This window comes from Ambystoma mexicanum, chromosome 1p, assembly GCF_040938575.1.
Source record: "Ambystoma mexicanum isolate Mex_15411 chromosome 1p, UKY_AmexF1_1, whole genome shotgun sequence".
NCBI lineage: Eukaryota > Metazoa > Chordata > Amphibia > Caudata > Ambystomatidae > Ambystoma > Ambystoma mexicanum.
The window spans coordinates 528,262,918-528,289,097 of record NC_090921.1 but is presented as its reverse complement, the minus strand read 5'-3'; the positions used below and the strand labels follow the sequence as shown (position 1 = coordinate 528,289,097).

Here is a 26,180-nt window from a genome sequence, read left to right as displayed (position 1 = left end):
AAACAGTTTTGAGGGTGAGAAACTTCAATGAACAAGAGTGAAGTGGTTCAAAAGGAGCACCCTTTAGGAAGTTTAAAACTAGATTTAAGTCCCATAAGGGAACTTGGAATGGTCTTGGAGGGTAAACATTAGTTAGACCTTTCAGGTATTGTATTACCAATGGAATTTTGAAATACGATGGCTCCTCTGCAGTGCGCTTAAAGATCGATAGCGCTGCGAGATAGCCCTTAATAGTGCCAACTTGAAGGCCTGAATTTGCCAAATAAAGTAAGAAGGATAACACCGCAGGTGTACCACATGAAAAGGGTTCGATATTCTTTTCTCTGCACCAGCTGCAAAATTTATTCCAACGGCAGCGGTATAGAGTCTTAGTTGCTGGCCTTCTGGCTGAAAGCAACACTTCCATGACATCATCTGGAAGGTCCAAATCCTTGTACCTCAACCTTTCAGATACCAAGCGTGAAGGTTGAGGGTCTTGATGGCTGGATGGAGAACCTGACCTCCCTTCTGCGAGAGAAGATCCTCTCTGTACGGTAGACAAATTGGAGGATGGATGGACATGTCCAGAAGGAACGGGTACCAGGTTCTCCTGGCCCAATCCGGGGCAATTAGGATCATGGTCTTCCGAAACCTTCTCAACCTCCTGATCATTTGAGGAATGACAGGGACCGGAGGAAACGCGTACAGAAGTGGGAACTCCCAGCCCACTACGAACGCTTCTCCTAGAGCTCCTCTCGGGTGAAATTCCCTTGAGCAAAAACTGTCGCATTTCCAGTTGATACTGGTGGCGAACAGATCCACTTGAGGGGTTCCCCAAAGGGCGAAGATCTCTTGAAGGACTTCCTGAGCTATCTCCCACTCGTGGGAGACTGGGTTCTGCCTGCTCAGAGCGTCCACTGTCAAGTTCTTCTCTCCGGCTAGGTGAATTGTCGATAGAGAGATTCCTTCCTGAATTGCCCAAAACCAGAGCTGCATCGCCTCTCTGCACAGTGGCAGTGACCCTACGCCTCCTCTTTTGTTGAGGTAGTGCATGGCCACTGTATTGTCCGTCATTATCAGGACGTTTCTCCCCCGTACAGACGGCAGAAAAGCCTTCAGTGCCAGTCTGATGGCTCTCAGCTCCAACAGGTTGATGTGTAGTCTGGACTCCGATGGAGACCAACGACCGCTGATGGCCAAGTCGTTGGCATGGGCTCCCCACCCCGTGAGTGAGGCGTCTGTGACTACTGTTATCTCCGGCCATGGTTGCCAAAACAGTTCTCCTTTCAAGATGTTCTCTGGAGAGGCCCACCATGAAGGTCATAGGCTACCTTGTCCGGAATCCGGAGGAGATCTGTCATCCTCCCTGAGAATTGTGACCACTGAGTCCTCCGTGCCCACTGAAGGGATCTCATTCTCAGGAGAGCCTCTGGCACAAGGAAGATGCAGGATGCCATGAGGCCTAGCAACCTCAAAAAATCGTAGGCTGGGAGACGTTGGGCATTTTGAAACCTGGTGACCATCTGCAGAATATCTTGAGCCCTCAACTCTGGTGGCAAGGCTTTTCCCAGGGACGTGTCCAGGACTGCTCCAATGAACTGGAGTCTCTGTGATGGTATCATCTGTGACTTCTTTAAATTGAGGGAGAAGCCCAGCTTGTGAAGGAAGTGGCAGACATAATCTAGTTGGATCCGAGCTTGTTCCGAAGAAACTGCTCTGATCAACCAATCGTCCAGGTAGGGGTAGACGTGAATCCCTTCCCTCCTTAGACTTGCAGCCACAACCGACATTAGCTTGGTGAAGACCCTCGGGGAGGAGGTCAGCCCAAATGGCAGAACTCGAAATTGATAATGAGAGTTGCCAATTGCGAACCTCAGGTACTTCCTGTGCTTGGGATGGATTGGCACATGGAAATAAGCAGCCTGAAGGTCCAGAGATACCAACCAGTCCTGAAGCTGAAGGGCCTGAAGGATCTGAGAGAGAGTTACCATCTTGAACTTGTCCTTCCTGAGGAACTTGTTCAATTCTCGTAAATCCAGGATGGGTCTCAGTCCTCCGTCTTTCTTTGGTATGAGAAAGTAGGGGGAGTACCAGCCCTTGTTCCTGTCCGCTACAGGTACCGGTTCTATGGCACCTTTCTCTAGCAGGTCTACAATTTCCTGCAAGAGGAGCGGATCTGGTACTTTCAGAGAGCTGTTCCCCGGTGGATGGCTCTGAGGGATGTGTAGAAAAGGCAGGCAGTAACCTTGGCCAACTGTCTCCAATGCCCAAGCATCTGACGTAATAGCCTGCCATTCCGTCAGATGGTGAGTTAAACTGCCCCCTACAGGTGTCTTGTGATGGGAGACCTCAGAGTGGTTTGGGAGCGGCTGATGCAGTTGCCGAAGGTAAAGCGGCTCCTGCAGATGCGGCTTTCTTTCCTTTACCCCGTCCACCACGGGTAAATTTGCCTTGGCCTCTTTGAGCCGGCCGTCCTCTGCCTCTTCCATATGAGGAATAATAGCGAAAGGACCTTCCTCTCCAAGAGGATCCTGAGGGACGAAAATTAGTTTGGCAGATTGCAGCCCCTAGTGACCTGGCTGCTGCCTTAGATGTTTGCAGTTTTTCCAAACTGTCATCCGCCTTCTTACCAAACAGGGAAGAGCCGTCAAAGGGTATATTTAACAGTCTGGCCTGTACGTCAGAATCAAAGCCGGACTTTCTGAACCACGCATGCCTGCGGATTGTGGTACTTGCCATCATGGCCCTGCTGATAGTGTCAGCAGAATCAATGCCAGTCTGAAGGGACTCACACATTGCATCTTTACCATCTCTGATATTTAAAAATGCGTCCCTTTCTTCTCCTTCCTGGAGGCAGTCAGCCGCTGATGAAGCACACTCCCAAAGAGTGTGGCTGAACCTAGCGAGCGTACAAGTCGCATTAACAGATTTTAAAGCCATGCTACAGGCCGAGAAGACTTTCATAGCCATGGCATCATATTTTTTTATCATCCCTATCCTGTGTAGCAGTGGGGTATGCAGATGTACTGCCTGATGAAGTTGCAGCCTGGACCACCAGACTCTCTGGAGTAGGGTTCTTAGATAGGTATTCAGGGTCAGCAGCAGATACCCTATATTTTGCTGACAACTTCTTGTTAACCACAGGGACAACTTCAGGAGTTTCCCAGTTAGTTAAATCTTTCTTTGTAAAGCAGAATGAAAGGGAACCACAGGATTCTCCTGTGGACCTTTATCCAGAATATCTGTGAGGTCATCCTGTTGAAAAACAGGTGAAGGCGCAGACCAACCCATGAACTCCATAATTCTTGACATTAGGGTTCTATAAGGGGTTTCAGCATGTTCCCCTGGGTCTGGTTTGACAAATTCCACTTCTGGGGAAGTGTCTAGGCCACTTGCTTCCTGCAATGCATCCTGAAGGTCTTTCAACCTTCTTTCCTCAGAGGCAAAAGTCTCTGGTTCAGGTGATGTGGTCCTCTGCAGCCCAAAAGGCCTTTCTTGATCAGAATCTTCCCTTTCTTCATAAATTGAAGTTAAGGGGGGATGCTCTGGCCTGTGAAATGGTATAAAACCCATCTCTAAAGCAGAGGGAGCCATCATCAGTGGCCTTGAAAAGGTCGATGTTGTTGACGCCGATGTAAAAATCCTCGAAGGCGCCGACAAAGGCGTCGAGAAAACTGGAAGAGGCCTCGAAGAACTCGAGAGGATCGGAATCCTGCTCGAGGATGTCGACGACGTTCTCGACGTCGTGTCGGAGCCTCTCGGTGTGACCGTTGGCTGTGGAGTAGCCGTGGGTTTTTCTTTTATCGGCGTCGATGTCGACGCCGGCGTCGACTCGATCGACGGATGCGTCGAAGAACCCTTCGATAACGGCGTCGATCTATGCTTCGAAGGGGTTTTCGACAATGGCGTCGAAGATGCTTTACTTCCCGATGGCTCATGACGCTTTCGGGTCGACTATTTCGCCGGGTACTGCAACTCGCGGCATTTAGATTTTTTGGGCTTTCCACCCGGGGTATCACCCTCAGCTGACTTCGAGGGGGTCGAGGCCGCTTTCTCGAAGACGCTTAGCATCTTTTTCTGAATTCCTCCCACTCAGCCTGAGAGCTTTGTTTTGTGGGGCAATTTACTCTTTCAGGGGAACTAGAAGATGACGACAAAGGTGATGTTCTACGCCTCTTTTTCGAGTGTCTAGACCTCGACGAGTGGTGGGAGCCACTTCGAGACCTAGACCGAGAATGCTTTCGACGGTGAGGAGACGAATGTCTCGACTCTACCTCGGAAACTTTCGAGGAAGTTAAAACTGACTTCCCTCTCTCGAGCTTCCCCTTATGCTCCTTCAAGGCTTTCGCCGTCATGGATAGGCATTCCTCACACTCCCAACACTGGTGTTCGATTCGCAGACACCACAAACAGATCCTGTGAGGATCTGTCAACGACATTTTCTTCCCACAGTCTCGGCATTTTTTGAAAACGGACCGAGGAGTAGTCGGGTCGGAGGAGGAAGCCATCGAGTACAAGTCGGTTTTCTCGAGGAAATATGAATATATTTCGACTGACAAACTGAGCAACGGACGCTGAGCGTGGCCATTTATAGGCATGATGACGTCGGCGTCGATACAGTGGCTGTCGAGGAACACCTACTCGACGGACGTCGACGCACAGCGCCCTCTACTGGGAAAAAATGTTTCCGAGGCCAGCAAGCTGGAGATACAAATATCATTAGATAAGGAATACGTCGGAGGACACAATCCCTTCGAACAATCATTCTCCAAGTATTCTGGTTAGGCCGTGTCCAGGTCAGACCAGATCTTGGTCCTATTTGCAATTTCCATCTCCGTTCCAGCCGTCACCAACCCTTGAATGCCCATCTTTTCACCATAGATTATCTGCTCCAAGAACAACAAATTATCTCTGGGTAATCTGTCAACAGATCAGTTATTCTCCCCCATCCCCACAGAGTCCTCATTTTTGTTATGCATTTTCCAGCGCCAGCTGTATTCAGAAACCTTTTCAGCCATACAGCTCTGTGTCCACCCATCTCGACTCCATCAGATGCCTATGACACATGACTGGGCATTGGGGGCTGCCTTGGAAGTCATAGGCTTCACAGGACCTCAATTCCGCCCTTTTCCTCTAGTACTCAGCGTCTGTTGGAATGCAGAACAGCAAGAGATGAACAAGCTATCCAAAGGAGGGGTATGATGGGAGCGAGATGATGAATCTTTGGGATGAATGAACAAGCTATCCAACAGGATGGGTAGGATGGGAGCGAGATGATGAATCTTTGGGAGGAATGCCTAACCCATTAGAAGGAACATCAGAGTGGGGAAACTAATTTGTCCTTCTAATAGAATCCTTTGTCCCACAGATTTCCTTCATTTTAGATAGACTTGCAATGCAGAACAAAATCTGGTGGAGTATAGCGAGAATCCAATACCTAAACCATAAAACCACAACCAAAGTGAGCATTGTGAACCGACAATGAAGAGAGGCAGTATAGCTTGGCAAAAGTCTGTAGAGAAGCACATGTAGTAGCCGACAGATGTCTGAAACAGACATTCCAAGCAGAAGAGATGTGGCTGCCAAGCCTCAGGTAGAATAGGCCCATGCGCTTTAGCTGCAACGCGCCAAGATACCCCAGGGTGACCGTGCGCTCTAGAAGTAACACTAACCTAACCTAACATAACATGTTATACAAACACAATTACCATGTTGATTTTGTCCTTGCACGGGTACAAATTCAGCAGCCTCAGATCCATGATGGATGCATGTCCCAGTCTTCATTTGGCACCAGCCCATTCGGGGTTTTAAATTAAGATTCCTTTAGCAAGAGCTAAAACCAACCCCAGGGTGTCACATCACCCAGTAGTCAGGAGATACAACTGGGAATCCAGGAGCGAGTGCATAGCACTCTACAAATTTATATTTTGCCTATTATGTATGGTCAGTTATATTTAAATGTGTTATAATTCTCCTTTATTTATATTCTCAAACACTCACACATGCAGGTTTTTTTAAAGGCACTGGTTGCCTTTGGGAGCCAAAAGTAGTTCCTGGCAACTGTTGGTTTCAAGCTAACCAGTTTCCCCTGGTGTAGAAGCAGGAGCTAAATAGCTTCCAGTAATTTCTAACACTGCCATTCCAGCTCCATGGTGCTCTTACAAGAAGGTGTCAAATTTCCTCCAGCAAAAAGACATTTTGTGGAGTGTGGGAGAAGGACGAGAAAGAGCATGATCGGGGGAGGTTTCCTGAAATGACTTAAAGGATAGCAATAGCCCTATGAGACAACCTGTAACACTCAGACGCTTCAAGTGGAATGTTGCCACTCTCTGGCGTACAGACCAATTCAGAGGGGTTTTAAACATAGGGTCGCGTAGAAGATGGAGGCCAATGCAATGCTAACTCTGTGCTCCTATGCCTTTTGATGATGAAAATGCAGCTGCAACTGCTTGCCTGAGGGAAAAGGAGAAGTAGTTACAAAAGAGATTCACCCTAGAGTAAGAGGAGGCAGTCTATTGCTTATTGGATAAACCAAGGGACTTGGCCATAGCTTTGAAGGGTATAAGCTTTTCCAGGGACTTGTCGGCATTGGTCCCAAATAGGCTGTAATCCTCAAGGGCATGTCAAGAAGCGTGGGCTGGATGTCCAGGGGAACCCCAATGTCAACATCCAGGAAGGTCTACAAAGGACACATCCTGTACCCATGGAACAAGCCTCACAGTCAGCCGTGTCCAGGTCTGATTGAAGGATTTGACGTGCCCCCTTTCCCATTATTGACCAGGCCGTTAAACCTTTGTTTTATTTCCGTCACTGGGAGATTCTCTGCAACCTCCAAGATTACTTTCCACAATCAGTGCATGTACTTGGCCAGGGTGCAGGTGGTATTTACAGCCCTTAACGCCAAATTGTCAAACTAAACACTGCAATCAAACACAGATTTAATTGCTTTCCCTGGCAGATGGCTATGTCTGCAAAGTAGCTGCCTTGAAACCCAGAGTGGAAGGGGATGGATGAGTGGATAAAAAGCCTTGGTCCATGGCACCCGGACAATGCTTTTTGGCCAGGTTAAAGTCCACAGCATGGAGCGGGGCGTTGAGGCTGGTTTAATCCATGCAGCCAAGACCGGAGCAGCAACAGCAGGCTTATATGGTATGACAGGGGCACAAGCTGGGACAACTCTTGCCTACTGCATTTCCATTTTCTGCTCTAATTTCCAGTGCTATGCTGATGACACCCAACTCATTTTCAGGCTTCCTTCAGCCACCTACTCTCCTTCCCTCATCTCTGATTGCCTAATCGCCATTCAAAATTGGTGTGCCGCCAACGATCTTTGTCTAAATGCCAACAAGACTGAGATCCTCCTCATTGGTACACCTTCACCATCCTTTCCCCTCACTGGCCGGCCTTCCTTGGACCTCCTTCTACCCCTACCTGCGAGGCCAAGAATATTGGGGTCATCTTTGACTCCACACTTTCCTTCTCTGTACACATCTCACTTCTTACTGCACCTCCCCAGAGGTAGTCTGCCTTTCCTCTCCTTCCATCAGAAGCTCACTGTCTCCCAAGCTCTGGTTCTCTCTAGGTTGGACTACTGTAATAGCTTCTTTCTAACTCTACCTGCCTCCACGCTCCACCCTTTACAACTAATTCAGAACAGGACTGCGAGACTTGTCCTTGGTCTCAAGCCCTGGGATTGTATCCCTCCAGTTCTGAAATCCCTTCATTGACTCCCAATGGATGCAAGGATTAAACGTAAAACCCTCTGCATTGTCCACAAGGCATTCTGGGGCCTGGGTCCAAAATACCTTCAACTATCGCTCCGTAAATACCTCCCCTCTCGAGCCCTTCACTCCACTACTTCTAACTCCCTCAGGGTCAGTCGTTTTTCAAAGAAAAGAGCAGGAGGTAGATCTTGGTTTTCGGCTGGGGCCTCCCTTTGGAACAGCCACCTTGAAACTAGAGAACCATCTCCAGTTCCATAAGCACCTCAAGACCTTCCTCTTCACTTCTGCCTTTGCCCTTCTTCTCCCCAGCTGATCTGTTTTCTCTCTCGGCACCGTGCACCTGGCCACACCCTGTCCTTCGGGCCCAGGTACCTGCTCACCCTGCCACCCTTTGCACTGGGGTCTGTATCTGTACCCATACAGTCCCCCACCCACTTCTCTTCAGCGCTTATCAGATATACCCTATCTGCTTAACCTACCACTCGTCACTTGCTGACTGCACTACCACTGTTTATCGCTTTTCTTTATTTATTTCACTTATTTATTCATTCTTTTCTCTTCTCTTTGCCCCACTTTCCACCGCTCCCCCCTTTCCCCTTTGCCATGCACTTGGGCGTTCTCAAAGTCACTGGGCCTAGTAAGATTGTTTTTGTTCTCCCCTGTTCCCCTCCCTTTGCCTGGTCACGCTCTGAAACACTTGTGTACGAGCGCGATATAAATGTCTTAGTTACTTACCTGTAACTGTATTTCTCCAGCATTGGCATTTTTCATAGATTCAAATGCTTGAATATTCCCCGACAGACTGGGAATCCTCGGTGATATTAATTATTAAAAACATATATATTTTAATATACATACACTGCCAACTAGCAGTGCATGTACAAAGCCCATTGTAGTCTATGAGCCACTCTATTGTGTAGTCCCTCCACCTCACTCTGGTCCTTTATGGCCCCAACCAATGAGGTGGCAGGGCTTAAGCTCTGCCCCCGGTAGCCATGTTCAGATTTTGAACCGTAGATGTTACATTATGATGTATGCCAAGCATAGGAGCAGCCTCTCAGGGGAGGCGGGCGGGCACATGTGAATCTATGAAAGATACCAATGCTGGAGAAATACAGTTACACTTAAGTAACTAAGACTTCTCCAGCATTGGATCTTTCATAGATTCAGATGCTTGAATAGAACACCAAGCAGTTAAACATGCTTTTTATTGCATATATGCATAAATACAGAAAAAACATATTTCTGATCAAACCTTTACCATGCAGCAACACAACGGTTACATACCTCGGGAAAGGAGGCTGGTCCTACCTTATGCAAAGAGATGGCGGAGCACTGCCTGTCCAACTGCAGTTTCTTTGTTGGTATCTTCAGCCAGGCAGTAGTGTTTTGAGAAGGTGTGCAGATTGTTCCATGTGGCGGCTCTGCATTTGTCCTTCAGGGCTACCCCTGCGTGGAATGCTGTTGACGCCGCCCTTCCTCTGGTGGAGTGTGCAGATGGCGGTCTAATTAGAAGGTCGCCTTTCATCTGATGGCAGTGGGTGAAGCAAGACGATACCCAGTGTGCCAGACTTTGTTTAGAGATATGTTGAACTTTTGTACGGCCACAGAAGGCAATGAACAGTCAGTTTGAGGAGCGGAACTCCTTGGTTCTCTGTAAATAAAACTTCAATACTCTAGAAACGTCTAGAGAATGTAATGTTCTTTCCGCTTCAGAAGCGTGATTCTGGAAAAAGGTTGGTAAAACAATGCGCTCAGTGAGTGTCATCTCCGAAAGCACGTTGGGAAGGAACGTAGGATGTGGCCTTAAGATGATGCGGTCTTTCTAGAACAAAGTAAACGGAGACTCAGAAGACAAAGCTTGTAACTCACTGATCCTTCTGGCTGATATGATGGCTATCAGAAAAGTTGTTTTCCAGGACAAGAATTTCACTTCGCAACTGTGTATGGGTTCGAAGGGAGGTTGCACGAGGGCTGTCAAGACGGTGTTGAGGCTCCAGTTCGGAACTGGTGAAGGCGTTGGAGGATAAGCACGCATCTGCCCTTTCAGGAAGACTTTAACCGCTGGTAAAGAAAGCAAGGATTGCATCTCCGGGGTTGTCGTGTGCGCCGCTATGGCTGACAGATGGACCTTGATACAGGGCAAGGATAGCCCTGACTTAGCCAGGTACAACAGGTAGGGCAGAACCTGATCAACCAAGACTGTGAGAGGATCGATTGCAGAGTTCTCGCACCATTTGGAGAAACGGGTCCATTTCCTGGTGTAGGTAACTTGTGTCGAAGGGGCTCCCGCGGCCCTGATGATATCCCAGCATTCTGATGGTAGCTTCAGGTTCATCAGTTTGCGCTGCTCAGGAACCATGCCTTGAGAGATAGGCTCCTCGGGTCATGGTGGAGGACATTGTGGTTCTGTTGTGTCAACAGATATTGATGCATCTTGAGGCGAATTGGGGGCCGGCGAGATAGATGCTTCAGCGTCGAGTACCAGACTTGCCGCACCCAATCTGGTGCGATTAGGATCATAGAACAATCCTGTTCTTTCACCATGCGAAGTACTCTCGCCATGAGGGGAATGGGAGGAAAGACATAGAGGAACTTCCCCGTCCAATTTACTGAGAATGCGTCTCCCAGTGATTGGTAATCTGGGTAACTTGAGGCAAACCTCTTGCACTTTGTTGTTCCTGGTGGCAAAAAGGTCGATATGCGGGTGGCCCCATAAGGCAAAAATCAGTTGGGTTTCCTTTTCGTCCAGTTCCCACTCGTGGGACGACGTGTATTCCCTGCTTAGTCTATCCGCTAGGACATTGTCCACTCCCGGAGGATGCGCTGCCTTGATTTGCACTCTGTGGTGCAAGGCCCATACCCATAGCTGTTGGGCTTCCTGTGATAGGACTTCTGACCTTGTGCCTCCCTGCTTGTTTGGAGGTCGTGTTGTCTGTCTGGACTGTAAGCACTTGGCCAGCTATCACTTGTAGGAAGGCTATCACCAACCTTATAGCTCTGAGCTCGCACATTGATGTGAAGTTTGGACTCTTGTGTTGACCAAGTGCCCTTGGTTTGAAGGTTCACAAGATGAGCGCCCCAGCCTGATAAGGAAGCGCCCGTCCTCAGCAGAAGGGTAGATATCGGTGCTTGGAATGGCATCCCTTGCAGAAGATTTCTCGGAACATTCCACCATCGAAGAGCTTTGTGCAACGTCTGTGGAATCTGGACGATGTCCTCCCAGCATCCCAGAGCTTGTTTCCATTGGTGGTCCAGGGCCTCCTGAACCGGTCTCATGCGTAGCCTGCAGTTTGGTATGAGGAATCTGCACGAAGGCATCATGCCCAGAAGGGATTTGTAAGAGCGTACAGATGTTGTCTCTTTCTCCAGGAAGCTCGATGTTGAGCGTAGAATCACTGCTACCCTGTCGATGGCCTCACCCTGGGAATACTGGTATCGAGCTCGGCTCCCAGGAAGAGAGCTGTTTTGCTGGGAACGGGGCAGGACTTTGTGTTGTTTATGGAAAAACCTAACTCTTTTAGGAGGCTGATGGGCCTCGACACTGCTGAGCGAGCCCTTGCAGCGGAACTTGCTTTCATCAGTCAATCGTCCAGGGAAGGAAAGACTTCCGTTCCTGCCATCCTTGCAGCTACCGGTGCCAAGCATTTTGTGAAAACTCTCTGTGCCGATTTTAGCCCGTACGGGAGCACTCGAAACTGAAAGTGAAGCTCTCCCACCACGAACCCGAGGAACTGTGTGTGCTGGATGGATCGGCACATGGAAGTATGCGTTTGATAAATTTGTTGAGTGCCCTCAGGTCTAAGATGGGCCTCCATTGACCATTTTTGTTTGATGAGGAAGAAGCGGGAGTAGAAACCCTTTCTCCTCAGAGTACGGCACTGGTTCTACCGCTGCCTTCTGGAGTAGTTTTTGCACCTCGGACATGACTTGCCGTAACATATGCACTCTGCGCGAAGTTGGAGGCAGGGAAGGAGGTTGGTCTAGAAATTCTAAGGTGTGACCGTTTCGGATCACCTGCAACACCCATTTGTCCGAGGTAAATGACTGCCAGCGCTGGAAGAACTGGCTTACCCTTCTCCCCCATCTGGGTGTGGCGTTGAGGGGAAAGTGTTTGATAGTCAGTTTTACTTGCCTTGTGACTTCCAATGAGCGGCGCCACGCCTGCCTCTATGGGCGTATCTGTTGGATGACTGATATTTATTGTCTTGATACGTGCCACCTTGTGCTTTTGTGCTTTCTGCCCATACGAGGACCGACCGCATCCTCTGAATTTGGAAAATGTGCCTCTAAAGGGATGAAAAGAACTGATGGCTCGGGCTGTGTCTGCTTTGATTCCCTTCGGATGGTCGTCGATCGTCTTTCCAAAGAGATCTTGTCCATCAAAGGGCATGTCTAATATCTGCGCTTGGACTTCAGGCCTAAAAGGAGTAGCCTTCATCCAGGCCTGCCTCCTGAGTACTGTGCCGTGCACCATCTGTCTGAAGCCCGATTCGGCCACATCAACCGCTGCGTCAATCATATGATCCGATGTTGCTTCACCGTCAGCAATTATAGACCTAGCCTCTTCCTGGAGCTCTGGTGGTAGCTGCTTCGCCAATTTGGACATGCGGAGCCAAAGCCTGCGATCGAACCTTGCGGTCATGGCCAGCGCATTACCCGCTCTGATGGTGAGCGCTGAAGAAGATGATACCTTCCAGCTTACGCTCGTCTTTGTCCGGTGGTGCCGACAAGGGTGAGGCGGGATTAGCGAGTTTCTTTCTTGCTGCCACTGTGATAACCGAGTCCAGTTTCGTGTGACCTCTCAAACAAAGCGGTGCAGACTCGGGAGCTTTATATTTCTTCTCTAGTCTGGACACCCGAGCCAGAGTAGAAAATGGCATAGATAGGATCTTGGATCCGGACTCCCAGATGGTTTCTAGGAGAGGGATGGTGGTCACCGTTTTCCTGCGTTTGTCCCTGTGCTCATAAAGCACCAATTTCCTTTCCTCTGATGCAACCTGAATTTTAAACAATTCTGTAGCTTTTCCTATTATGGTGTGGAAGGAACCCAGATCATCCGGCGGTGAGGCCTCACCTGGTGAATCTCTTCTCTTGGGCTTCTCGACTACATAGTCATCCCACTCACTGGTTGCGTCAGGCTCCCGTGTTATTTTTGCTTCTTCTAGGTCAGAAAATTCTCTAAAAGGATCCTCCTGCCAATCTGAAACCGAAATGGTGGACAGAACCATTGTTGTATCTCTATCCGGAGATCGAGACGAGGTCTATGTGATGACTGTGGTGATGGGACTGTTGTCGGTGAAGCACTGAGTGCTTTTCCTAGGTCTTCGAGCAGGGTCGGTGATCTCGTCCGCTTTTGAGGTCTACCCCTGTGAGGTGAACTTCTGGACATGCCTGCAATTGGAGATGAGTCTCTCTGAAGGTTTTCCGATTCTATGGATCAGTCGGGATATCCTTCTCCCTTTGACGTCTGTAGAATTCTTCTACAATCCTCTGTACAGATAACATAAGTATCGGGTCATGAGGATATTCGGCCTCTTCCGTGGACGGCAGCCAAGGTGGACTGTTTCGGGAAGGGTCTCTTCCACCACTTCTGCATCTGAAAATTCTTCCTGGAGAATTACATCAGGGAGTTCTGCCATGTCCCCTAGAGGTGAAACTTGCTGTACCAGTGGTTCAGTTTCTGTACCCTCAAGGAGATGGTCTTCAATGACAGGTGTATCATGCGCAGAAGGCGCCTCGGACTACAATTCCTCAGTAGCTGCAGGAACTTTGGGTCTAGCCGACGGTGTTGTGGGCGATGCTATCTTCGCTGACGAGCGTCCCGTGGACGGTGCTTCCATCGACAGATGTGCTTGGAATCCCGTCGACGAATGTGGTTTGGCCGTTGATGAGTCCTCCGTGGACGAGTGCGTCGTGGACGAATGCCTCATGGACGAATGCCTCATGGACGAATGGTGTGTTTTCTTTGTCGACGAGTGCTTCGTGGACGATAAATCTGATGACTATGATCTTGCCGTCGACTACGTTTTATGCGTGATCGTCGTCGATGATGGCTTCGTCTATGGTATGGCCGATGACAGGCCTTTACCGTTCCCTTCGCTCATGGACGGCTTCCCCGTCGACGACTGCCCCATGTTCCCCCCTCCCCCAGTTTTTTGCAAACTCCCCCTTACCTCTGGAGGTAGATTTTGCTGATGAGTGTAACTTCCTCTGGCTTGATGAGTCCAGTGGAGGCAGAAAGGTCATCAACTCCAGCTTCCTCTTGCTTTTAGCTATGGGAGAGGAACTCCATTTCACTGAAGAGGACCTTCTCTTTGAAGTTTGCCTCTCAGATGGAATGCTGGATTGGACAGGAGCTGTCCTGACAGACTCTTCGCCCGAAGATTGATCCCTGGCTTCCAGGTGTAAAATGAGTCTTCTATGCCTGTCCTGAAGGGTCTTGGTGGAAAAGGTTTTTACAAATATCGCATTTCTGGATGTCATGTGGGTACAGACAATAAATGCAATGTTCGTGTGGGTCTTTCATGTAAACCTGTTTCTTCTTGCACCTCCTGCAGTCCCTGAACAGAGAAGGCTTCTTGACAGCCTGAGGTGCAGCCATTTCTGAAGAGAAATTTCACACAACGATTTTGTAGTGAAAACAGTTTTCTGTCTCAAGATTTCACTGAGACTAAAGCCCCTAAGTAGGGGAACAAAGCAGAATATATTTGAAAGAAATATATTCCACAAAAAAGTAGAAAAGATTTGAAAAGCTCAGAGAGCTTGAGGATTCCCTGTGTCTGTTAGACTGAGGTGAAAAATCTGAAGATGGCTGCCGGGGGCGGGGATTAAGCCCTGCCACCTCATTGGTTGGAGCCATAAAGGATCAAAGTGAGGTGGAGGGACTACACAATAGAATGGCTCAGAGACTACAATAGGCTATGCACATGCACTGCTAGTTGGCAGTGTAGCTATATAAAAAAAAAAAATTAATATCACTGAGGATTCCCAGTATGACGACGGGGAATATTCAAGCATCTGAATCTATGAAAGATCCAATGCTGGAGAAAAAATATAATTTCATTTATATCGGTACACGCAAGGGGTGTACATTGTCCCAGTCTCAAATGCTCAGGAAATTGAGCCTCTTTCCTCTTTTCTAAATTTGACAGCAAGATTGGAGGTCATTACCGTGGAGGGTATGGAACACTATCATATGCAGGCAGGTAAAGTACTATTATATATTAGCCACTGTCCCAGAACACTGCTATGCATTATTGAATTATTACAATAATTTGGGCCGAAAGCAGGGTGCAAGATCAATTTTGACAAGTCGGAGATAAGGCAATTCCAGATTGACATTCCCTGGGACCCAGGAGGGGAAGCTCTGTTTAAACTGCAGTCCAAAGCGATTCAATATCCAGGAATAGTAGTCCATGCAGATTAGAGATCTAATCTGTAGTGACTACCTACCCATTATTGCAAAATTAAATCTACTGAATACCTGACACTCTGAAGCAGGGATAAGTACCCCTCTCAGCATGAGGTGGGAAGCCTACCACAAGGATTCTCAGAGCCAGTCATGCCCCAGAAGCGAATGCGGGAGTTGGGAGGGTCCCATCACCTGTCCCTTCACGATGTGCCTCATGCATAATTCAAGTACCACCTTGTCTTGCCCAATACCTTGATTGTACCATGCTCACAATTCTGTTTAATTTTACCATAGGGCACTACAGAAGAGCCGGTGGGAGAAATAAGAGTAACGGGTCCAACCAGGAGAGAAACAGCAAGAGACCTCCAGGAAGGAAAGCCTCATCTATCAAGCAACCAGAGTAGCAATAGCGACTACACCCAAGCACATTGCACTGCAGTGCGGCAGAGAGCACTGACATCCACAAGAATTATATTGCTATCTATTTCCAGGTTTCAGAGCGGTTAGTTTGTCAATCTGACATCCTGTATATGCTGGGAACCATCACACAAACTGGGACACAGACCGGTTGTTGCTACATTGGGCTGCCATTGGCGAGAACTGAGGGGACTCGTGCATTAGGGCAGCCATTGGTGAGAACTGAGGGGACTTGTGCATTAGAAAGGGGCAGGGCTTAAGACCCTTTTTATGTTTTTACATACCTGTAACACCTCCCAGGAGGAAAAGGAAGACATCAGTTGTCTCAGACATTCAGGTGAGGGAGGTAGCACTGGAGGGAACAGGGAGTAGGAATGTATGTTATTTGGGTGAGGCCGAGGACGAAGACCAGGCAGAGGAAGGACAGTGGAGAAGAGCGTGGAAAATTACTGAATAGGTGTGCAATATGAGGCATTGATTGATGAGAGAAATTGGTACTAAGCTGCGAGTGTTTAAGGTGGGTGGAAAAGTAAATGGAGGGTAGCTGGAAAAAAAGGGTGCCCGTGGAGATTAGCAGCATGGAGAAAGGGGTGGTAGTATGTAAACATTGGGCCAGGTGGGCTGGAAAAAGTCCTCTTTTCTGCTTGATTATTACGGCCCAGGAATTCACACTGTATTGTGATATTAAACACCATCTGTGCAATCGGAGCTCCGCTATCCTCTCAGGATTAGAAGCTAATGTTGGAGAAAGCCTAGTTTGGGCCAATATGAATAAGGAAACATTGATCGTTAACCTTGGAAAGGTCAAGAAGGCTTTAGAAGAAATGGACTGGATAGAAACGACAGATAACATGAGATTGTTGGTTCCAATCAATTTGTTTCAAAAAGTGGTTACAAAACTGAGGTTCTTAGCTAAATATTTTTAAAGTTTCCTGATTGGAAACTCGAAAGGGCTTCATGAGAATTCGCTTAAATGTGGCTCATACAGGGGAGATTTTGGCCAAAAGGGGTTTGGGGGAGTTTGCAGCTGCCCTGTGTAGAGTTTGTGCTAATCCTGAGAAACAATCCCTCAAGCATTTGTTACTGGACTGTGAAGGTACCTTGTACACAAGACTTATTGTTTGGCAGGTTTGGTGTGGGTGAGCAGAAACATCAAGAGGCTGCTTTTTGGGACAGACTTGTGGCTGGGCATGATATAGCACTGACAATTGCAGTGTTTCCTGTTCTGGAGAAATTAAACATCGCACTCTAGGTCCCCATCTTCTATGCATGAGGTTAAGTAACATTCAGCTATCCGGGTATAGTTAGGAGTCTTCTAAAAGGATTGTGGACTTGTATAATGTGTAGCAGATCTAGCATTGACATGTTTTTCAGTATGTTCTTCTTAATTATTTGGTTTAAGCCATTTTTATCCTTCTGTACTTTTCCTCACCAATGGGGTAGTTTTCGTAGAGAAATAAGTTGTCTTCATCGTCATGGGGGCACGATGTTGGTAAGGGGGAGAAAGCAACCTGAATGCCCCTGTTGAATCGTCTCTTTGACTACCCCTTTGTGTATTACTGTGTATTGTTGTGCATTTTTAAGTATAATTGTGTACTACTGTACTCCATGACATTTTATTTTGTGTATGTTTCATAGGTCATGTTTCATCTGTCTGTTTAGTATTTAGGTTTGATCTGTAGGTTGTAAAACGTTTTTTTACCATAAACAATTTAAAAAAAAGAAAGTATGTAAACAGGGGTGACAGGTGTAGTAGAGTGGTTAGTACAATGGATAAAGGGATGGTAGTGTGGAAAGGAGAGAATAGTAGTGGGTTGGTGCTAAGTAGGAGATCGTAAGATCAGAGGGCAGAGGTATATCAGAGGGACGGAGTAGAAATTGAAACGGAAACAAAGGAAATATGGTGGGTGGAGTAGGAGGGAGGAGTGGAGGAGAACAGGGTGAGAGGCAGAAAGACATAGGGAGAGGAATGGGAGGGCTTGGAAATATGAGTCCAAGTGAGGCCTGTGTATCTGAAAGACGCTCGACATTGTAGACTACTTTTGGGGACCTTTGGTCATGAACCACCTAGAATCTTCCCAGGGAGAGTTGGAGATATAAGGCATTTGCTTTTAAGCCATCACCGTCAGACATTTATTAGATAGTTGGGGTTACCAATAACTAATGGGAAGCCTGGGGTTGTGGGATCCCTTTTGTAAAAGGGACCACCAATCACTAGGTTAGACGCAGAGGTACGGCCATTAGAGAGCCTTTAACTACACATTTTAAAAAACGTTGAGAGTTGGTGTGTTCTTGAGGCCACCGTGACAGCAGTACTGAAGAATTTGCATTTATGAGCGTGAAGTTCTATTTTTGTTCTGGAGGTGGAGTGCGGGTGGTGATGAGAGGGATTTTGATGAGGTTCGCTGCGTTGGAGCAGGGTACGGACTGGGTGTTAACATGTGTGGGTGAGGATGGGAATAGGAAGTGATGAGTGGCGCAAGATACACACAATGCTGGCTTGCTGGAATGTTTGTTTGGAGTTGTGGTCCTTTCCAGGTCATAACAAGAACAAACAGAAATTGCCCTGTCCTTTGTCTGCCCTTGGCTTTGGGCACATGAGCAAGAGATGCACTGGGATTGAGGAGTTAAGAAGGGAAACAAAGGGGTGGGTCGAAGTAGGTGGGTGAGGCAGAGGGCACATGACCTACATTCACTTGCACCAGATGACCAACAGCAAAAGAAAAGTGGCTAGTAGGAAGCTTAAGAAGGGAAAGAAAGGGACAGAACTAGGAAAAATAGCATCCAATGATTAACAAGTGAGTAGAGATCATGGGACCTAGATCCACTTGCACCATCTGACCAACTGCTCAGTGTATAGAAAAAAGGAAATGGAGAACATGGTGCGTCAATGGCTCTATATATATATTGCCCCTAGAGTTACATTCATCATCATGGAAGTGCAACGAGATCGAGCAAAGCTGCAAGGTACACCCTGGTGGCTGAAAAACCTTCCAAAAGCATCTGGCATTGGTAGATCTATATCAAAGATAATTAAGGTATTCATTAGAACGTAATATGTTATTTAAATAAACAAATTTAAAACAAGAACTTCATATTTCTGAACTTTTAAAAAAACTTCACAGAAAACAATCTTAGCACCTTGTCAACCAAACATCTACTCAAAACTAGCACCACCAACGCCAACGGCAGCTACATTCAACAATATCAAACTTGACCCCCATACAAAAGTGGTATGAAGACTCCCTAACTCAGACATCTGACATCAAAGCAGACAAAATAAGTCTTCCCTCACCACAGAGCTATTCTAATGCCTACGCAAAAATATTAATCCAAAGTGTCTGAAGCAATCAACTCGCCATCTGAGCACTTCTAAACATTGATTCATCACCATATACACTGCTCACTCCTCTTCCCAAATGCAGGCATTCTCAAACACCCCTTCCCCAGACCAAACATTAATACCAACCCAGATACATTTTTACCAGACAGAGGGATCCACAATCCTACAGTAGCTCAAATCGTGGGACCAGCCAAACAGCAAACGTGTCTTGCAGCCATAGAAGCCCCATGCGCAGAAGTCCCAAATGTCTTCAAATACTCCCTTATCAACCACCCTGTCAGCACCACTAAAGACAGCTTCAATAAATGCAAAAGAATCAGACAACTACAGTGTCATAGCAGGAAAGCCAAAACAGAGAAAGTGGTCACTTCAGCAGTGGTCCAGACTTGGCTGTGATCAGGCTTCGGACCCACGCCATGAGGTGGAGTCTGGTCACGGTCTAGAACAATTTGATAGAGCTTGCATACTACAGTATCTCCACAAGAACACTAGTAGACCTCTCCACACCTTTCTTACAGTTGACCAAAACATCCAGTTAGGCTGATGGTTATCCAAAGTGGGGTTAAGAGAAGCACAACTGAATGGTTCCCATCATTCTTGTCAGAAAGAGAACTGACATCGAGTCTGAGATCGCCTCCTGAAACACAACATGGGGCATGCAGGGCTCCCCACTGTTCTTACTAGGATTTAAATTGCATCAAAAAATGCTACTGGACCGTCACAAAGACTACCACATTCACTCATACGTATATGATATACAGATCTATTTGCACATCTCGGGAAACACAGATTAGACCAGTTCTCAGGTAACTAAATAGACCTGAAGGAGACTAAATCCAACAGCCTCAAACTCAATGATTTAGAAACAGATTCTAGCCTTGGTTCCCAAACACTTCCTAATTTCAGTCAAAAACATATGTACTGCATACACCTCAAAGGAAAATAAAGATCCATAATACTGCAAAAGAAATTTAGATTCACATGGGACATCAATTTGAGCCTTGGTTCACAACTGAGATCTGTGGAAAAGAAAACCTCCTTCCAGTTGAAACGGTTTAAAATCATTCTCTTTCATTCCCAAAGTGAACCACCTCCAGGCAGGTATTTCTTGGCCAACTCATGCATGGACTAGGGTAATGCCATCTACGTGGATCTCCCATTTTGTCAAATTCAAATGCTGAAAAAAAGTACAAAACTCCACTGAATGCCTCATTTTGGCCTCAGGAAATACTGACATGTGATCAACTAAAGGTGCCACACTAGCTCCCAGTACACACATAGATCACATTCAATGTCCTCTCATTGGTCCTCAAGTGCATCAACAAGATGCTACAATATACTTTGAAGAAAAAAACCTAAATGGGTTTCATCTGATCCTCTACAATCCACTGATGACAACCTTCTGGTGATCCACTGCCCAAAGGTCGGAGCAATAGATGGGTCACAGTAATAGGTCAGTGCCTCCGGAATGTTCTCAGATCAGAAATGGGTGTCAATGTGCCCCCTACCTCCACCGAGCCCCCCCACACGCCACCCTGACTGTCCTTGATAAAGTCACGCAGTTCCACATTGCACTAAAAAAAAAAAAAACACTCCCTTTCTCCTAAAATACCTTTGCAACTTAATTCCTCACATTTTACCTACAGTGCTTGTCCATCTCATTACATCTCACATGCTACTCATAGCATACCTCCACCCCAAGAAAATACTTGACTACACTTGCTGGTAAGTGCCAAATGTCAGAACTTAACGCCAATCGCCCATGTGTGCTTCAATTCCCTGTGAAGTATGCTGCTTAGTAAGAATCCCTCGACAAGGTGAAGATGCAATTTAACCATCCACGTGCACCACTGAATACACAAGAGAGAAATAGGTTTGTGTGCTACTGTAAAAATTCATCATCAGAACAAGGCACATGGCAGGTTGGCATCTCATGTAATTGCACAAGTCTTGGGTGCTGCTGGCACTGATGTTTTGCGCAAGGCTGGCATAGTTCTGGCTTTGAGTTACTGACACAAAGCTGGAGCTGTGTATGATTTAAAAATGCCAGTGCCAGTACTGGGATTGATGCAGGGCAAAGTAGAATATTTGGATTTTGATGCTACGGAATGAAGAAATAGTTAATTCCGGAACTGAGGCACTTAATGTTTTCAGGAACATTAAAAGACATACCAAGCAGTCCCTCTGCAGTGTTTTCACTAGTGCACTGAAAGTGTCGCCATCCAACATTAAACCCTCTGGTGCATCCTGGATGAAGTCCAAATCCTTAAAAGTGGGCCGTGATTTCTCTCGTTCTTTCCTGGATGCCCGGCGTTTGTAGGTTGAACCCTTGAGGTCAAACTTCATGTGCATTCTCACCACCCGGGGCAGGACATTGTTCATAACAGCAACACGGATGTTTTTCCCACCGGACTGGACACAGTAGAGCCCATAAAACTTTGGCAGGAGTGTACGTGGGTTCTGGTTCAAGTTCTGCAAAGAAAGGAAAGAGTAGTTGGAGAAGAGAATACAAAGTCCATGTAAAAATAGGAAGAGGCTAGGCATGTGGTTGTCTACTAAACTTGCCACAGGAGAATGTGAAAACTATATTTCTATAGGAGTGTAAACCATCAGACCTCCAAACACCTCCATCTAAGTTAATTGCTCTTCAACTTTATTGTACAGTTTCCTCAACCCTTAATACCACATGTGTTCGACTTATACTATGTGCACCTTTTACATTACAGAGCCATTCACAACTTGCCTCACAAGAGTGCTAAGCAACATCCACTAAAGAAACATAAGAAGCAGGCTTGCAGTTTTGGACCTATTGGCATTATTTACTGTTCTGTAAAGAAGTGCTCCAACCTCAACCTTGAAACGAAGATACATGAACATGCACTTCCTCTGCCACCTAGGTCAGTACCAAGCATATGCTGCCCACTCTCACTGCCTAACCCCTCCTCTACATTGGCATACTGTTCTTTTTCCTTATAGGTCCTTGTTCGCTTACACATTCCTCCCCAATGTTGTACTGCTCTTGGTATGTTATTTTGCTGCCTATGTCACGTATGTTCTGTGCCGAAATCAGCTCCCTGACTGCATCCGATGGCCAGGTGTGAACTCTGCCCTGGCAGGCCAGCTTTCCAGAGCTGGAACACTGCATGAACCGAGAGCTACCTGTAGGAGGTACAGGGTGGGAGCTACAGAGTTCCCCTCTCTTAAAGAACATGGTCAGGATCTGATCCAAGTGATCTGGATTTGTAGACAAGGCTCTCAATCTTGCGACCCAGAATTTCAGTTGGTGCTGAAGCCTAACACTTCAAGGGGGCTGTGGTAAGGTATACAGAGAACCACAAGCAGAGTGGCAGGAAAAGAACGGCCACCACAGGACCCAGTAAGTCAATGGGAATACCTGTGCAGATGGGGCTGAAAAGAAAAGGCAGGAAGGCAAGAAAAATAAACACACAGTAAGAGGCCCGCACCAGAGCACAGTTGCGAGTTCAAGCTTGAGTGCAAGGCTCTCTGTGTGCTCTTGGGAATTCATACTGCTACTGAAGACTGTGGTCTGCACACCATCGTGAAGAGAGAAGGTCACTATGGAAGTGTAAAATTAGGAAACAGAATCAGAAAAGAGTCATTAAGAGTGTGGAACCTCTGGTTGATATTCAGATGTTCCCAGGCATTTTAATATCTCAGAGAGCCGATTTAAAGAGGAAGTGTAAAATGAGTGAATTAACTAATGCAAAAGCCCCAATCAAGGCAATGGAGAGTCATGCCAATCAGAAACAGAAACGGCAGGGCATGAAAAAAGGCCCAGCAAACAGAGCGTGAAGATAAGAGCCAGAGAAAGGGCCAGGGAGGAGAGCAAAGTAGAAGAGGTGGTCAGAGGTAGTGGTAGTGGTCCAGGAAGCAGCTGCTGTGCAGGGAAAGCAGTTGAAAAAGACCTGCCAAACTGCTGTAGACAAGGCTCCTAGGAATTGGACCGCTATGAATCCTGAAAACAGCTACCCCGTGGGAGGGGCTAAAACCCTCCATCCCCCTTAATTGACAGCGAGAAGGACACACCATTTCTTATGAGTGGGAAGGGAAATATATTCCTGAACACCTTTAGCGACCCTGCACTCTAAAACTGCAGAAGAGGAAGAAGTGGATCTGACTATTTTCCTAGCTGAATTAAAACAGTGAGCTTGGTTCTACATCCCCCATGGAGACTAAGAGTTACAGACACCTGTCAGGGCACTATATTCCATTGACTGAATTTGAGTCATGAAGAGGCTGGGTGCTAGATCCCCACAATCATTAAGACTCAAGAGCTTGGAGAAGACCAGCATCCCCACTGGGGAGAACACCTGACATTTTATAGTTTGTTCCAACCCGACACCACCTTCCTGGGGCGATTTCAAGGAGAAACATTCTCTTGTACCGTAGATAAACCCTTAGACTCCCCTCTCCTGATCCCCCCCCCCCATATCAACATGTGGATCATACTTCAACAGTTTGGGAACAAAACTAAGGAACTAAGGTTGAAAGGAGATTTATTGTGTCACGCTTTTTGCCTGTTCACTACAGATTATCAATCTCACTTTTCAGGTCGCCTCTTGTGGTGTTGCTACTCTTAGTTTTTGCTGTACAGATTTCAGTCAGCCTATGCTGGTCACCATGACAGTTCTGAGGATTCCTGTCTTAGATTATCCCACTCATTTCTAGGCATTACAACTTTTACTTTTTCCTCTAAAAAGTGTTGTGCTCATTAACCCTAAGCTCGAGGCCTAAATGAATGCTAAAGTTTCAATGTATAGTGTAACAGGCCCTCTGGCGTTATTAAAAGTACACTGTGGAGTTTGGGACATGGAGATGTTCACTGTGTGCGGACATGTATGAGACTGAGGGGAGGGTCTGTTTTGATATACGCCCCTAGTAGGTTTCCAACATTCCACAGGGCTTTCTGTTAGGCAGCCTGTCCGTGGATACAATTTCCCTAGCAAAAGAAAGGCAAATTTGAAAATGCATGCTGGAAGGTTTAACAAGAAGAGTGTGGTGAATGAATCTAGGGGATGCCCCAGATGATTAGGTGTAGCATTAAAAAAGAGAAAGAAGGAGAAAGACAGAATGCACATGGCAACCAGGAAAGATATTGCAGAATCTTTACGATCAATGTTAGATTATCTTTTAATAACCTGCTAAGCGGAAACCAAAATCCAAACTATGCCATCCAAATCAGACTGTCAAGAGTTCCCCCTCTTCTGGCAAGCCATCCAAGAGACTGACACTCTTGAGATTAGCTGCAACATTAGCTTCCAGAGGAATTTTGTTACCCAGATAGGGCAGGTGACTGGACCCAAGACAAGAGGTCTGCATACATCCTGGCCCGAAGGTTTAACTTCTACAGATATGCTTAACATCCTTCAGGCTGGATACCAGTGTGTATGTGTGGCAAGTGTTAGTAGAGGCCTTATCCTGGGACACAGAAGCGTACATGGCAACAGACTGGGGTAATAATTAGGTCAATGAAGCATGAGATGAGTGAAAGCGAACCTATTCAGCAACACTCTATGCAGTCACATTATAAAATGAAGCATTTGAGAATAAAAGTCTAGCGCGCATGAGGAGTCTGAGCCTTATATAATTGGCTAAAATATGGAGTACTATGTGACAAATCCAGGGAATTCATCCCTTCTCATCAAGGGGAAGCCACTCCCTTTGGGACTTGCGTGGATAGCCTACTCTGCTTAATACCCTTCCTACACCTAGGGGACAGTGCATGCACTAGTGGTGACCCACCCCATTAGGGAAAAAGGAATCCGGGAAGAAGGTTGTTACAACACCTCCCTTTAACAGAGTTGCAAGTATTTGTTGAATATATGTGAACTGTTCAGTACTCTAATATGCATGGCCCTTGAAAAGGTGACTGGCTTGGTTTCTGACCTGGTTTCATTTAACGCTCACCTCTGAAGACCAGCACCAATGAGGTCTCCTCCCTCGTTCCAGGAAGGAAGTTAAAGGCCTGAGACCTATGCAGAAGCAGAGAGACAGCCTGAAGGTGAAATACCAAAGACTGCGCCAAAGTGCAGAGGAGAGGACGTCTCCCTTCCAGGAGGAGACTGGAGGCAGGTCCACAAGAAACATGGTGGGTGGAAGAAACCCTGCCAAGTCCAGGAAGACAGAAAGCCTGAGAAGCACCAAACCATCGAACCAAGGGAGAAGTAAATCGCCAGCAGCACACCAGTGCCCTACTGTCCCGATCCCAAAGTCCTGTCGAGTGCAGACAGGAGCAACGTTATCTAAGAAAAGAGAAAGACTAAAAGTCTCTTCCTCTTCCTTTCTCGCTCATACATTACTTCTTTTCACAAAGCTATACATATTAACACAGTCATGCGGCTCGCTGTGTACCCACTTTCTATCAGAGCACACACTGTAGATTTTAGTGCTCCTTTGTGTCAGTCCAACTGCACTCCCATCCATTCCAGGCATGGTCTATTTCACTGCATGTGCGTTAAAAAACCTATCCCAAACGATTGAATTACAAAATCACAGAGCCCACTTGCCCGTATTTTTTTAAAATTTATTTGCATATGGTTTTTTCAATGTATGCGGGGGACACCACCACAACCCACATATCCCATAATACCGAACTGGGGAAGCGGGGGACACCCATGCAACCCTGCTCCCCTGTTCGGTATTATGGGCAAAATATCTAATCTACTATGCCGAATGGACACTAAACGTGCATTCGGCAGTTTCGATTCAATCTTTTCGTTCATTACCATTTCACTACTGCTTGCAAGATGTGTCTTCACTCTCTGAGCATTGTTAATACTTATGTTAGTTTGTACTCTCCTAGACCAGTATCAATGGAGGTTTGATGTCTGAAATTAGACTTCTAGAAAAACGAAATCCTCTGGTGTGATTACTAAAGTCAATCTTCCTGTAAATAGAATTTCTATTGTCATATTAAAATGAGTCTAGTCATCTGCAGTTTCATTTCTTGCAGTGTTTCATTATTGTTGTCTAAATAGCACCCATGCTCCCTTTCTGTTGCTTCCTTAACTCCTTCTGCCATTCCCCCTTAATTTGTAAGGCCTTTCCTTGTGTTCAAACCCTGGAATGCGCCACACAAACATTTTCTGCAAAGTGATCCGACAAGGAACTCCAAAATAGGAAATAAAACAACAAAACACACCTCCATAATTGTCCTTCTTCAATCAACTTTAAGTTAACTATTTTAGGAACGGTAGTTTTTGTTTACATCATTTTCAGGAGGATACATGTTGCATTTTTACCTTAACGGGAATTAATTTTAAGACAATTCTTAAAATGGTTG

At 46.6% G+C, this 26,180-nt stretch overlaps 1 protein-coding gene across 5 annotated transcripts in view; it reads right to left on the bottom strand.

The window, feature by feature from the left end:
• Positions 1-26,180, bottom strand: part of PIP5K1C (phosphatidylinositol-4-phosphate 5-kinase type 1 gamma) — a 1,345,879-nt gene that overhangs the window by 837,369 nt on the left and 482,330 nt on the right. For all 5 annotated transcript variants that reach the window (XM_069649430.1, XM_069649429.1, XM_069649432.1 and 2 more), the window contains exon 7: positions 21,050-21,349. In XM_069649430.1, coding sequence (XP_069505531.1) covers positions 21,050-21,349 — 300 coding nt within the window. The remainder of the gene's footprint in view (positions 1-21,049; positions 21,350-26,180) is intronic.